Raw genomic sequence first — 13764 nt, 5'->3', positions numbered from 1 at the left:
CATGCTTGCAATCTTATATCAGTCAGAATAGGCAAAGACAGGAATCTTGAGTTGGAGGCCTGCCTGGGCTACATGTACACATACTAGACTCTGTCAAAAAAAAAAAAAAAAAAAAGAGACTCTGTCATTAAAAAAAAAGAAAAAAAGGGTGGGTGGGAAGGGAGGAGGGACGATGGGAAGGAATGGCGGCCTTTAAAAGGTGAGGCTTTTTAAAAGATTTCAGATGGCCAAGTAAAACTTACCATTCTCTGCCCCTACTTTGCAGCAGCTCAGGGCCCCACTGGCCCACCAGAATTCAGAAGAGAGCTGAAGGCCTGGTGGAAGAGGCCTGCAGTGCCTTGCAGAGCCGTTGTCATCCAAGAGGGAACACTGCACAGTTGGACACTCGCTGCAGAGATTAGAGTAGTTGAACTGTTTTCAGCACATAGACCTCCCTCTCAGATGTGATTCTGTCCCTGTCTCAGATGGCTGAGCCTGACTGATCAGGAAAAGCCTGTTGGCTAGTGTGCCCCCGGCCAGGGAACAACCTGAGATTCCAGTGTCCAACTCAAACATCCCTGACCCTTTCCTCCCAGCCATCTGACCCAGTTGCCTGCTAGCAGAGAAAAAATCTGGTCCCTCCCTCCAAGATCCTCGCTGACTGTCTCTGGTCTGATGTTGTTACTGTGCGCATTTGCATCAGCTATTTGCATCAGCGTGTGCCAAGTGTCAGTGGAGGTCAGAAGAAGACATCAGTTCCTAGATGGCCACCCTGTGAGTGCTAGGAACGGGAGCCGGGTTTCTCTGCAGGAGCAACAAGTGCTCCTAACCACTGATCCATCTTTCCAGACCGGTCTCTGTTTTGTTTTAAGGTGTGGGACTGGCCAACTTCCGCCATATGCCTCAGTTTCCCCTGAGGTCACATTTCAATAGTCCGCTCCTTGCAAGAGCTATTGTACCACTTTCCTGTTAGCTAGGGCTGTTTGTATTGGGAATCTGACCACCTGCCACAGGCTGAAACAAGTTAAGCCACCATGGAGAGACCTGGCGGAGGATGAGACTTCTGAAGTGGGGCTGGAGAGCAGAATTGAGCTCTCCCCGGCTCTCACTAGTTCTAAGGGATCCAACCCCTCCGGGCACTCCTCCCTAACTCAGACCGCTGTTGCAGGCCGGTTGAGTTTAGAACAAAAGGCAGGGGGAGGCGGGGCGGTGGGGGGTGCGGTCCCGGCGCCGGCGGGGGCGGGGCGAATGCTATAAGGGGCGGCGGCCCGGCCTGGCCCAGCAGGCCCAGCAGCCCCGGGGCGGATGGCACGGGCCGCCTGTCTCCTCCGCGCGATTTCGCGCGCCCTCCTGCTCCCGCTGCCTCTGCTGCTCCTGTTGCTGCTGCTCCTGCCGTCGCCGCTGATGGCCCGGGCCAGGCCACCGGTGAGTGCCCGCCACTCCTCCCCGAGGGAAGGCTGGGCACGCGGGCTGGGCCCACTGGCTGAGCTTGACCCACCGAGCGAGCTCCCTGGCTACCCTAGTGCAGTCGGTCCCCGAAATGCCTTCTGGGTCTCTCTGAGCGTACTGTAATGAGCTTCCCGTGGTTGGCAGTGTGCAAGTGGAGCTGGTGAGACGCGTCTCTGCGCTGAACTCAGTTTGGGGACCGGCTTCACCAGCCCCCAGCTAGGGATGCTGGAGTGTGTGTTGATAGAGGTAGCAGAGGGAGTGGATGCCAAGGCCCCTTGTTCATCACTGGAATGAAGCAAAGCAAGTCTGGGGGGAGGGGGGAGCAAAAAGGGGCAGCCTCCGGGTGTGTGGTTCCAGTAAGCACCCCTGCAAGGTGTGTACCGTGGATGGAGAATAAAGGAAGAGCTAGGAAGGAGAAAATGGGGCCCAAGTTGAGAGAGGTGCCTCAGCTTGCAGGAGACAAGTCTGGGAGTCCTGGTAGCCGACAGAAATGCACCTGAGAGAGATAGTGTGTGCAAGCATCAGGTGCAGTCAGAATAGAAGTGGGCACCAGGGGAACAAAAGCATAAAGAAGAAGAGAAAGGAAAGGGGGTGCAAAGAGGCAAAGGGGGAGAAGAGGGATTGAGGGGTTCCCAGCCTGTGTGTCCCAATGGCTGCATCCTTTTTCCAGCTTGGTCTTTGAGGCACCTGTCAGAGTAGAGACTAAGCTGTGTTGGGGCTGGAGCTGGAACCACTACAGATCTACAATGCCCACGGGGTACCGTGCCCTCAGTAGCCAGCTTAGGCAGCCAGCCAGCTCAAGGAATGATGGATGGGAGGAAGGTATGATAGGCAGGTATCCCTGGACAGGTCCAGCCATACCAATCCATCTGCCAGTTTTGCTGCACACTGGAAGAGAAAGGGTTTGGAAAGGGGAGTGGGTATCGTGGATCAGGACCTCCTCAAGCAAAACATGGAGCTCCCTGCTCTAGAACTCGGAGCGCAGTCGTTAATCCCCTCCCTCCCCCCATCCGTACCCCCACCCTCCCACCCCCACCCCACAGAAGCCAGCGATAGAACTCATGCCTATGAGAATTGCACTTCTCCTGACTTCTTACTAAGGGGGCAAAGCAGGAAAGAGCATCGGTACCTCCTGCTAGGCATTTAGGATAAAAGACAAGGCAAACCACATCAATGCTTACTTGTACAGGGCTTGGGGCCAAGCCTGGGGTGGGATCTGAGCTGAGGATCTGTCACACTTTAGATGCGCAGAAAGGGTTGGTCACCTCTAACGCTTTTATCCCTAGACTGCCATCAGCGGGGCCAAAAGAGCTCGGTAAATATTTATTCATCCCAGCCCCCAGCTTGTGAAAAATCCACCACCTAGCAGCCAGGGAAGCTGCCCTCCCTTCTGGAGCTAGTAGGGATGGGTGGGAAGAGGTTAGGCAGAAGCACAAAGGTGGTCTGTGTATCAGTGTATGGTTTGGGCTGTTTCCTTGACTTATCCCCTGCTCCGTTGCCTCTCACGGATACCTACTACTGACCTGTTTCATCCCCATTAGACCAAAAGCAAACTGAGGTTCAGGAAGGGACCGCCTAGTTTTCCCCTGTGGTTTCCTAGTCTGGGGCTCCTTTCTTAACTACCTTCCACTAGGTTCCTCCCCATGGTCTGGGTTGGGAGTCACTCCTAGGACTGACCTTGAGGGTCTAAGATAGGCCAGGAGAATGGGTCAGCCAAGAGTCCGTTGAGCGTGCCTGAGGCTTCCGATTGGCAGCTGCCAGGCCAGAGGGTGGGGCAGAGTGAGTCAGGTCCCTTACGGGGGGAGGGGGCGGGGGGGGACAGGCCAGAGGAAGGGTGCTAGCTAAGAAAGAGGGAATGCACTAGAAACATAAATGCTGCTTAGGAATGTGCATCTTGGAGATGAGCCAAGCTGGCGGGGAGCGGGTAAGTTTCTGAGGAGAGGTGGTAAACCCCAGCTCTTGTCTGGCTTGCTGTGCGATCCCGGGGGGTGGGGTGGGGGTGGGGGGTGGGGGAGTCTTTAACCTCTCTGGACTCGGATTTGTGCTCTGGGATGTTGGAGATTTAGAATAAACTTAGAATAATGACTGTTCCCCAAACTCTCACCGCTACAGATGAGACCAGGGGTTCTCTGAGCTTACCAGTCTCCCTCATTAAATCCTCGTAGTCCCAGGAGGGCTGACAACTTGGGAAGAGGAGACTCCTAAGTGTGGGAGGCAGTGGAGGGCCTAAGCGGATAGAGTCTGGGAAGGAGCTGCCCTGAGTCTGGGCTGCTGCAGGCTCTACAGGGAGCCTCTCAGCTCCTTCTTCTCCCACGGTTGACATCTGTTAGATGGAGAAGCTGAAGCCCAGTGAAGACAGTGACTTCTTGTTCAGGTCACCATGGGATAGAATTCAGCTTTCAGAAGCTCAGAGCTATTGGCCATGACCTCAATGCCTCATGGGGTGGGGAGGGATGTTGAAGGGACCATGGTGGAGATGGGAAGGGTTGTTCACGTCCATTACCTTTCCCAGTTTTACTGGGTGGCAGAGAAGAGGGGCCAAGCTGATAGGCTGGACTTTGGGGACTTGGGGGCTGACAGCACCCTACCATTCTTTGAGAGGGTCACTGACTCCCCCTGAGAGAGCTGGGAAGAGGTCTCTGTCTGTCTTGCTGGCCAGGTTGGACAGGCCCTGTGGCTAGTCATATACAACCTGGTCCACCTCTTCTTCTTTGTGACACTTCGGGGGTCCCCAGGTCGTTTCAATGACTACCTGTGCACATTACCTGGGAGGCAACCGGTCCTTTGTAACTCCCCCCCCCCCCAAAAAAAAGAGGAGATTTGGAATCACTTCCCCTGAGGGAGAATAGGGGAAGGGTTTGCCACCTGTGGTCCTGAGATATTGTCAGGATGGGAAGTGGTTGTCCCTACCCTCCCTGCATTAAAGGGGCAGGTCATAGACCTGTCAGGAAATGGGCAAAGTGTCTCAGAACTAGGGCCTCAGATGGGTAGGGTGCCTCTCAGTGGTAGAGTACAAGTGCAGTGTGCCCTGGATTCAATTATCAGCATCCCATGTACATATAAAAGAAACCCGAGTTACTCAGTGCCTAAGGCCCATGCCTTAAATGCTCAACCCGTATCACCTTGGGTTCTCATAGCAACACTTATTGGGAGTCCCATCCCCATTTGTTAGGTGAGGAAGCCAAGGGCCGGGCTGCAGGCTGCATGCTGGATGCAGCCCCTCCATGCCGGCAAAGCATGCTCAGAAGCTTTCTGGGTAGATGTGGAGAATGCAGTCAGGGCTTCCTTAAACACATGTTTCCGTAGTCTCAATGGGTCCCATCTAGACCTCCTTAGCCAGATCAACAGGAGCTGGTGACAGACAGCCCAGGGCCCTCTAGCAGGGCAGGAGGAGGAGAGAGTGTGATGCCTTGGAATAGGGTCAAGAAAGTCAGAGGTCAGAAATTAACCTCACTCAGGCTGATGAACCCAGCTCTGTGCCGGCGTATATTTCAGCTCCTCCATTTGCCCAGCAATCCAGGGGGGCAGGGGGGCTGGGCTAATCATGCTTTGCTAAAGAACTATATCTCAAAAACCTTGGGCCCTGGGGATCTGAAATCTGACTTGACTCTTTTTTTTTTTTTTTTTTTTTTTTNTTTTTTTTTTTTTTTTTTGGTTTTTCGAGACAGGGTTTCTCTGTATAGTCCTGGCTGTCCTGGAACTCACTTTGTAGACCAGGCTGGCCTCGAACTGAACTCAGAAATCCGCCTGCCTCTGCCTCCCAAGTTCTGGGATTAAAGGCGTGCACCACCAATGCCTAGCCTGACTTGACTCTTGCATCGTTTTGTTTTTTGTTTTTGTTTTGTTTTTTTTCTTGCCCAGGAGAGTCACCGTCATCACCCTGTGAAGAGAGGGCCTCGGCTCCTGCATGCAGCTCTGCCTAATAGCTTGACATCTGTCCCCGCTTCTCATTGGGTCCCTAGTCCCGCTGGTAGCTCCAGGCCTCTACGATGTGGTGTGCCCGACCTGCCTGATGTATTGAATGCCCGGAACCGACAGAAGCGCTTCGTCCTGTCAGGAGGACGCTGGGAGAAGACAGACCTCACCTATAGGTAGGGACCAGAAGGCAGGGGAACACGACTCTATGACTCTATGTTATCCTTACACCTTCATCCTGAGATGCCCAAGACCAAATTCACACCACACACAGACCTGCATGCCCACTGACCCTCCTCCCCCCAGCCATCCATGAACCTGGAACCTTAGTCTAGACACACACACAGACAGATTATGTTCTCTTGTAGCCAAAGGAGCCTCAGTTCATGCCTGGGGGAAGATTTCACACAGGCTTTAATAGAGACCTAGAAGGCCCGGGCCTGGGCCCTATAGTGAATCGGACAAAGCCACAGCTCTGGTAGATTGTTCAACTCCACCATAACAACGTGGACCTTTTGTGGGTGGACTACTTGCTGGCGATATAGGAGGCCCCTCAGCAGGTGGTGAAAAAGCAGAGACTTAGCCTGAGAGTTCCTCACAGTGAGTTGTACTGTCAGATCTTGGGACCCCCTGGCCTTGTAGCCTTTCCACTCAGGGTATATATCTAAACAGACCCAACCCCATACAAAGGTGAACCCACACATCCAGAAACAGCTCCCTGACCCTGAGGCCCAGGACTTGCCTAGCCCCAGCCCTGAGTACACACACCCAACTGATCATCCAGAGGCGACATTTCTTTCTTGAAGGGAGGTAGCAAGTCAGTCGGGCTTTCTCACACAATAGTCAAGATGGCCTCAAACTCACAGACATCCTCCTGCATGCATCCTCACATTCAGCTCCAGGGGAAGCTTGACGCCTTAGTCCTCAGGGGCTTCCTTGCCCCATGCCCAGGCCCCTCCCCCTCCCCCCCAGGATCCTCCGGTTCCCATGGCAGCTTGTAAGGGAGCAAGTCCGGCAGACGGTGGCAGAGGCCCTCCAGGTATGGAGTGAAGTGACCCCACTCACTTTCACTGAGGTGCACGAGGGACGCGCTGACATCATGATTGACTTTGCCAGGTGAAACCCGTTGGCCTGGGACCTTTCTGGGAGCACATCCCCGTTGTCAGCAGCCTCTAACTGTGTTCCCCACCCCCACCCCCAGGTACTGGCATGGGGACAACTTGCCGTTTGACGGGCCTGGGGGCATCCTGGCCCATGCCTTCTTCCCTAAGACCCACCGAGAAGGGGATGTACACTTTGACTATGACGAAACTTGGACTATTGGGGACAACCAGGGTATGTGCGAATGTGTGCTGTAGACCCATCTTCCAGATGAGGCAACTAAGGAACACTTAAACTGGTGGGGTCTAGAGATTAATCAGGCTACTGGTGGCAAGCGGTGGCATTCGCTAACTCACTCACTCCTACTTTCCAGGAACAGACCTGCTGCAAGTGGCGGCTCATGAATTTGGCCATGTTCTGGGGCTACAACACACCACAGCAGCTAAGGCCCTCATGTCCCCTTTCTACACCTTCCGCTACCCTCTGAGCCTTAGCCCAGATGACCGAAGAGGCATCCAGCACCTCTATGGGCGGCCCCAGATGACCCCCACCTCCCCCGCCCCAACCTTGAGCTCCCAGGCTGGGACAGATACCAATGAGATTGCACTGCTGGAGGTAAGAAGGAGGAGGGTGGGAAGACAGAGGTGAGACCCCCACCCCCACCCCCGTTCCCCCTGCAGCCCTGCTGGTCTTATGGCTCCAGTATGTGCTCTATTCTGGCTCCTCTATCCCACCGCAGCCGGAAACCCCGCCAGATGTCTGTGAGACTTCCTTCGATGCGGTTTCCACCATCCGAGGAGAGCTCTTCTTCTTCAAGGCAGGCTTTGTGTGGAGGCTGCGCAGTGGGCGACTGCAGCCCGGGTATCCTGCTTTGGCCTCTCGGCACTGGCAAGGACTGCCCAGCCCTGTGGATGCAGCTTTTGAGGATGCCCAGGGCCAGATTTGGTTCTTCCAAGGTGAGTGAGGATTGGAAGTCAGGCAGGAATAGTGACAGAGGACTCAGGGACACGGTGGGTAGGGAGAAGGTGCCCTGAGGACTTAGAGAGTGGGGCTCGCTCCTTGGGCATAGCTGAGAGTCTCGGAGGTGGCAACTCTTGGGATCAGAGAAGCGCTGAAGGTCTTACACCACTGCAGCTGCGCACTTCTATGTGGGGTGGGGCTTAGAGATGAGGACTCAGGCTCAGGGGCAGAATGATTCACTTACGGAGTGAAGCTTAAAAAGAGCAGAGCAGAAAACTGATCTAGGCATAGCGACCCTGGAGCCTGTGATTTCAACTCTCATCTGGCAAAGGTGACAACCTAGAACGCTCCAGGTGGCAGGACTTCATAAACACAGGTGAGGCATGGGAACCCTGTATATGTATTCCAAAGCAGCCAAGGGGCTGGGACCCCGGGGTGGTCAGCAAATATCTGCAATGGGTACCCCTCTGTCGACCAGAATAATCTTAATTTGGGCTTACTGAACCTAAGCTTATCTTTGTCCTCAACCCAGCTCATCCCAGCTAGTTCTAACATCCCTCTGGGCTTGGGATGCTGAGAAAGCACTACTGGCCAGCAATGTTCTGCAGACAAAAGAAACAGGCAGGGAGAGTCCCTGGTGGTGGCCGAGCAGATCCACAGTGACTGGGGTTGGCAGTGGTGACTTGGCAGCTCCTGGCAACATCCCCTCTCTGGCAGGTGCTCAGTACTGGGTATATGATGGTGAGAAGCCAGTCCTAGGCCCTGCACCACTCTCCAAGCTGGGTCTGCAAGGGTCCCCAGTTCATGCAGCCTTGGTCTGGGGTCCTGAGAAGAACAAGATCTACTTCTTCCAAGGTGGAGACTATTGGCGTTTCCACCCCAGAACCCAGCGAGTGGACAATCCCGTGCCCCGGCGCGCCACTGACTGGCGAGGGGTACCTTCTGAGATTGATGCTGCCTTCCAGGATGCTGAGGGTGAGTTGAGGGTAAGGTAGTTGGAGGGGAATGAGTGGCTGTCATCCTGCTTCCCCCCACCCCCCGCCCCAACTTCATATGGCCCAGCTTATCACCACAGATCCTTTGTCCTGGTGGCCAATCAGTGTTACGCCCCATATTAAAAATGAAATGGGAGGGGCTGGAGAGATGGCTCAGAGGTTAAGAGCACTTACTGCTCTTCCTGAGATCCCGAGTTCAAATCCCAGCAACCACATGGTGGCTCACAGCCATCTGTAGTGGGACCTGATGCTCTCTTCTGGTGTGTCTGAAGACATCTAAAGTATACTTATATACTTAAAATAAATAAAATCTTTTTTAAAAAAATGAAATAGAAGGCCAGAGAGGTCTAAGGACTTGCCCAAGTCCCTTGGCCACAGCCAGGACTTACCAAGGGTAGACAATGCTTCAAGGACAGTACCACACTCCTTACATGTCTCAAGTAGGTCTCAGAACAGCCTTCTGACATCACGAGCTCTTTCCAAGCTGGGCCTGCACAGTTCTTTTTGTCTGAGGCATGGTCTTACTACATATCTCTGGCTCACCTGGGACTTGCCTTGTAGACCAAGCTGGGCTTGAACTCATAGAGATCTGCCTGGGATGGAAGGTGTGCACCACCATGCCTGACCTTAACAGCTCTTACCAGCATAGTGTCAGAGGGGCAAGAGGAATGGGCAAGGAGGTGACTAAACATACCAGATGAACAATGGTACTGTCCCTGTTAGTCCCTGCTCCCAACCACTGAACCACTAGGCTGAGTCCTAAGTGCAGAGAACTCTCCTGCTTGCTACTCTCCTCTGCTTCTGGGTCTCACTGGGAGCACTACTTTGAGTAGCCTCTAGCTCTCCATCTCTGGGACTGCCTTCTGTGGTGTGGACATAAGGCGGAGCTTTGTAACAGGAGCAATATTCACTTTCCTGAAAGGTAGGAAGTGAGCTGAGGTTCCCAGTACCTATTGGACCTGACCCTTGTGGACAGACAGACAGGTAGAGGGAAAGAAGGCTGTAGTAAAGCCAGCTCTGGAGTCTGCAACTTATTTATTTTGAAGGCAGGGTCTCTTGTAGTCCAGGCTAGCCTCAAACTTAGTATGTAGCCAAGGATGCCCTTGAACTCCTTATCCTCTTGCCTCTTCCTTCTGAGTCCAGGGAGTACAGACACGAAGCTACCATGCCTAGCTTGGCAGATCCCAAAGAATTCACTAGTGACCAAGGCCTGCATGGTGTCTGTCCCTAGGCTCGTGCAGAGCTTAGTATCCACTGACTGACTGACTTCCTTCTCTCTTCAGGCTATGCCTATTTCCTTCGTGGCCATCTCTACTGGAAGTTTGACCCTGTGAAGGTGAAGGTCCTAGAAGGCTTTCCTCGCCCCATAGGTCCTGACTTCTTTGACTGTGCAGAGCCTGCCAATACTTTCCGCTGACAACACTTTGGATGCATTCAGGGGTACTGACTCCTGCCAGGGCACTTATATCATGTAAGAGACCCACAGCCACATCTGTGGCTCTGGGCTTCAGGCATGGGACAGACAGAGCCTATGTCTCCTCAGGGGAGTGGGTTGGGGTGCAGCCACTGTTTGCAGGAACGACCATGCTGGTCATGGTCACCTGCCAACAATTGTCGCAGACTAGGCAAAGGCTTTGGTGTTACTTAAAAATAAGGGAGGTTTGGGGCTGGCAATATTTCAGCTACCAATAATCTACAGTCAGCCTGGGTACCCCAGGTCTCCATCTCTGTCCCTCAAAGTAGAACCCCCACACCAACTCAGGAATCACCTGTAATGAGGTTCCTGTTGGTAGTGGTGTTGGTGATGCCCAGGGAAATGGTGATGCCCAGGGTACCATGCTGCCCCAGCTAAGCAACTGGACCAGTATCTTTCCTGGTAAGTCAGCTCTGGAGAGATAGTGGACTGATCATATTCTGGCAGGTGATTCAGACAAGTGCTTCCTGGAACTCAGGCCAAAAGGTACACAGCCAGCCAGGGAGGCAGCTGCTTCCTCCCAGAGACACGGAACCTCAAAGGCCCCACATACCTCACAGCCTTGCCCCAGGCCATTTCTTCCTGGGGCCCTCTTCCTAGCACAGGTACCCTCTAAAGCCATGTAAATGTGTATACAGTGTATAAAGACTTTTTTTTAAAAAAAACAAAAAAGCCAAGACTGTCATTAAACATGAGTGTTTTCTAAGCGCCTGTCTGTTTTTCTTTGCAATTTGCAGTCAAGATTTGGGAGTAAGGGTTAAAGCTTTTGTGCCCCAAGACTGTTTCCCTGGGGCTAGGACCCATATTTAGAGTTTCTCCTGTCCCACTCCTGAACAAATAGAGGTATACCCACAGTGGCTTTCTAACTAACTGGCTGTCTCACCAAAAGCAGTAGTCATTTTATCAGATCATGCCTAACTACTGGGGTTGGGGGGTGAGGGAGGCATGGTCTCGTTATACATCCCTGACTGTCCTGGGACCCACAGAGGTCTGCCTGCCTATGACTCTGGAGTTCTGGGATTAAAAGTGTGAGCCACCATGCCTGGCCCTTAACCCTCTGGTTCCCATGGCTGTGAGATCAGTGGGCAAACTCCTGGTTACCACAGTCTTCCCTTTATAATGACTCCGGTCACAACTGCAGTCTCATTAGACTGACCCTTATGAGGCTGGCCACTGTTTGTCCTGCTGCTTTCATATAAGTATTTGTATTTTGCACATCCCACCATGCCCCCACCTCCCCTACGCTAGGTTGTTAGTCCCTTTGCTCCCATACACAATGTCACTTTTACTTTAATGTTCTGTGGAATACATATTTTATGTATCTATGGAAAATCTAGAAAGCACAAATGAGAGAAAACATATTTGTCTTTCTGAGACTGGCCCGATTTGTTTAATATGATATCGTAGTTGCATCTATTTTCCTGAAAACAATGTAATTTCACTTTTGCGGCTGAAAAACCAAAAACTCATGTACACACATTTCACACTCTTTTTTTGTTTTCTGGGACAGAGTTGCTCAACATATCCCTGACTGTCCTGGAACTGAAGCTAAAAGCTTGCACCACCACACCCAGCCTAGACTACATTTTCTTCATCCATTCCTCTACTGTTGAATAGCTACCTAGGCTAGGCTATAACTTAAACTCCTGTAATAGTGCTACAATAAACATTACTTAAACATTTTGGAGTCACGGCTCTGTTCAACAGGGGGTGGACTGCTTGGACACGTTCCAGAAGTACTGTCTTCCCTCGGGGCTGTTATGTCCCAAGGCCCAAGGCCCGCAAGGTCTGTGGGCCCAAGCCCACAGACCAGGGCTGGGCTTGTGGGCACTAAGCTTGCAGAGGTAAGGAAGGAATGCAAGTGCCTCATCCCGTTCATCTGGCACATCACCTAGATCTTTGAATAGAACCAACCTCCATCCAGTATTGTCATTCTTCCCATCCCTACTGCCCCGGGAACTGCTGTTGGCCTGGGGTGGATAGCTAGCTATTCCTAACGCACTTTCGGGTGGAAAACCTGAGGCGCTAGCGTGGGGTCGCCATGCCCACCCAGCTTCCCTCGGGCTTCCAGATAGAGCGGTCCTTCCCCCCGCTTAACGTCTCATTTTTTTCCTTCATCCCGGGGCGGAGTGCCAGCTCTGGCTATGCGACTAGGAAAGCTACCGCCTGAGTCAGGGCCTCAGTGGCTATTTCGGTCGCTGAGAAGTTTTCCTCCGTACCCGCCCGGGGAGGAAGCCCAGGAAGCAAAAAAGAACTCGGGTCCCTTTAAGGGCTTGCGGGAACGCGCTCGGCCTTGAGTCGCGCAGGCGGCGGCGCGCACGTTAGCGTCAGCTTCCCCGCGCATGCGCACCGAGGGCGGCCTGCTCTTCGCAGAGACGGCCAAGGAGCCCAGTAGTGACACGAGCGCTCGCCCGGTTCGCCCGGCTTGCCCTGCCCGACCTTCACTTCCGGGCCTCCGTTCCTTTCGGTCCGACGCGCCTCGGCCCCGCCCTAGCCCACCGGATTCTTTCCAGCTCGACCCCGGCTGCCGGTTTCCCCCGCCGCCATGATGATGATGGCGTTGAGCAAGACCTTCGGGCAGAAGCCCGTCAAGTTTCAGCTGGAGGACGACGGGGAGTTCTACATGATCGGCTCCGAGGTAGCCCGCGGCGCGTTCTCGGCTTCCCGGGCAGCGGCTGGCCGGCTCGAGTCCCGGGGCGGGCTAGTGCTCCCCGAGAGCGCGCCTCCATTCATCGCGGAGGCGGGCGCGTGCTCGCAGCTGGGGCGTGGCCTGGTGGGCGTGGCCGGTCCCTCACCCGCCTGGACCGTCCTGGGTTTTCTTTACCCACTTAAAGTTGTTCAGACCCTAAGCATCTGTCCTAGCTTAGAGCGTCGAGCCGGTACACTCTAGGCAGATGGGGAAAGGATGTTCGGGAAGCCCCTGGGCGCTTGGAAGTGGAGGTGCAACACTGCCCTTGAACCCTTTGGCAGCTCTCGTGCACCCCACTGCCCCGGTCTCGAAATCTCTACTTGTAAGCTCGAAGATTAGGAAAGCCTCTTCCCCTTTGTGTTGTTGCTTGCGAGGTGGACTGCAGAAGTGTTGTGAGCTTTTATGATGTTTAGAAAGTGATTGGACATGTTTGCTTTTGAGTGGATTGAGGCCCTGAGGTCAGAAGCACTAACGTTTTGGAGATCCGTGAACTGATTTTGAGTTTTTATAGGGAATAAATCTGAAGGATCGCTAACCCAGAACCCAGAGCTAGAAGAGACAGCTTCTGTGCAGTCAGGTGGACAGGGTTTCTTAGGGTCGCACCTGTGCGCCACTACCCCTTTCACAGGGGTCGCATATCAAAGATTCTGCATATTAGGTATTTACATTATGATTCGTAACTGTAGCAAAAATTATAGTTATGAAGTAGCAAAGAAAAAAATTTTATGGTGGAGGGGGTCATTACAACATGAGAAACTGTATTAAAGGGTCACAGCATTAGGAAGGTTGAGAACCACTGCCTTAGAAAATCCCTTCAATTAACCCTAGAGACCAGCCAAATCTTTGTGTTTCGTTTCCTTTCTTTTCTTTTTCTTCTTTGCTACACGGTTTCTCTGTGTAGCCCTGGCTGTCCTGGAACTCACTCTGTAGACCAGGCTGGCCTGGAACTCAGAAATCCACCAGCTTCTGCCTCCCAAGTGCTGGGATTAAAGACCTGTGCCACCACTGCTCAGCTGAAATTTCTTCCTTCCTTCCTCCTTCCTTCCTTTTCTTTTGTGTGTGTGTGCAGATCGTCTATCTCAAACTAACTTCATTCCATCTAAGGGCAACCCCCAACCAGTTTATGTTTCTCCTCCCCTCCTCCCTCTTTCTTTCTTTCTTTCTTTTTTCCTTTTTTTTTTCTTTTCTTTTTTTTTTTTTTT

General features: G+C 53.0%; 3 protein-coding genes across 5 annotated transcripts in view; 2 read left to right on the top strand and 1 right to left on the bottom strand.

Moving 5' to 3' along the window:
* Chchd10 (coiled-coil-helix-coiled-coil-helix domain containing 10) overlaps positions 1 to 610 on the bottom strand; it is a 5345-nt gene extending 4735 nt beyond the window's left edge. Inside the window, exon 1 of the mRNA XM_021174407.1 lies at positions 243 to 610. The gene's annotated coding sequence lies outside the window, so the exon portion shown is untranslated. The remainder of the gene's footprint in view (positions 1 to 242) is intronic.
* A 631-nt stretch (positions 611 to 1241) lies between these two features.
* Mmp11 (matrix metallopeptidase 11) lies at positions 1242 to 10579 on the top strand. The gene is made up of 8 exons (XM_021174689.1): positions 1242 to 1404; positions 5290 to 5519; positions 6316 to 6459; positions 6545 to 6678; positions 6818 to 7059; positions 7184 to 7400; positions 8122 to 8379; positions 9683 to 10579. The coding sequence occupies exons 1-8, from the start codon at positions 1285 to 1287 to the stop codon at positions 9814 to 9816; spliced, it is 1479 nt and encodes a 492-aa protein (XP_021030348.1). The 5' UTR covers positions 1242 to 1284; the 3' UTR covers positions 9817 to 10579.
* A 1625-nt stretch (positions 10580 to 12204) lies between these two features.
* Smarcb1 (SWI/SNF related, matrix associated, actin dependent regulator of chromatin, subfamily b, member 1) overlaps positions 12205 to 13764 on the top strand; it is a 24176-nt gene continuing 22616 nt past the window's right edge. For all 3 annotated transcript variants that reach the window (XM_021173884.2, XM_021173883.2, XM_029482660.1), the window contains exon 1: positions 12205 to 12511. In XM_021173884.2, the coding sequence (XP_021029543.1) occupies positions 12419 to 12511 (93 nt within the window). In that variant the 5' untranslated portion in view covers positions 12205 to 12418. The remainder of the gene's footprint in view (positions 12512 to 13764) is intronic.

The sequence above is a fragment of the Mus caroli genome, chromosome 10 (genome assembly GCF_900094665.2).
Source record: "Mus caroli chromosome 10, CAROLI_EIJ_v1.1, whole genome shotgun sequence".
Taxonomy (NCBI): Eukaryota; Metazoa; Chordata; class Mammalia; order Rodentia; family Muridae; genus Mus; species Mus caroli.
The sequence above is the reverse complement of the archived record's forward strand: the minus strand, read 5'-3'. Positions and strand labels throughout refer to the sequence as shown.

Excerpts from the sequence above, each read along its gene's own strand:
- Mmp11 (XM_021174689.1), top strand. The coding sequence starts at position 1,285 with ATGGCACGGGCCGCCTGTCTCCTCCGCGCGATTTCGCGCGCCCTCCTG. Across the intron at positions 1,405-5,289 it reads TGGCCCGGGCCAGGCCACCG|GAGAGTCACCGTCATCACCC; the intron begins GTGAGTGCCCGC and ends TTTCTTGCCCAG. Across the intron at positions 6,679-6,817 it reads GACTATTGGGGACAACCAGG|GAACAGACCTGCTGCAAGTG; the intron begins GTATGTGCGAAT and ends CCTACTTTCCAG.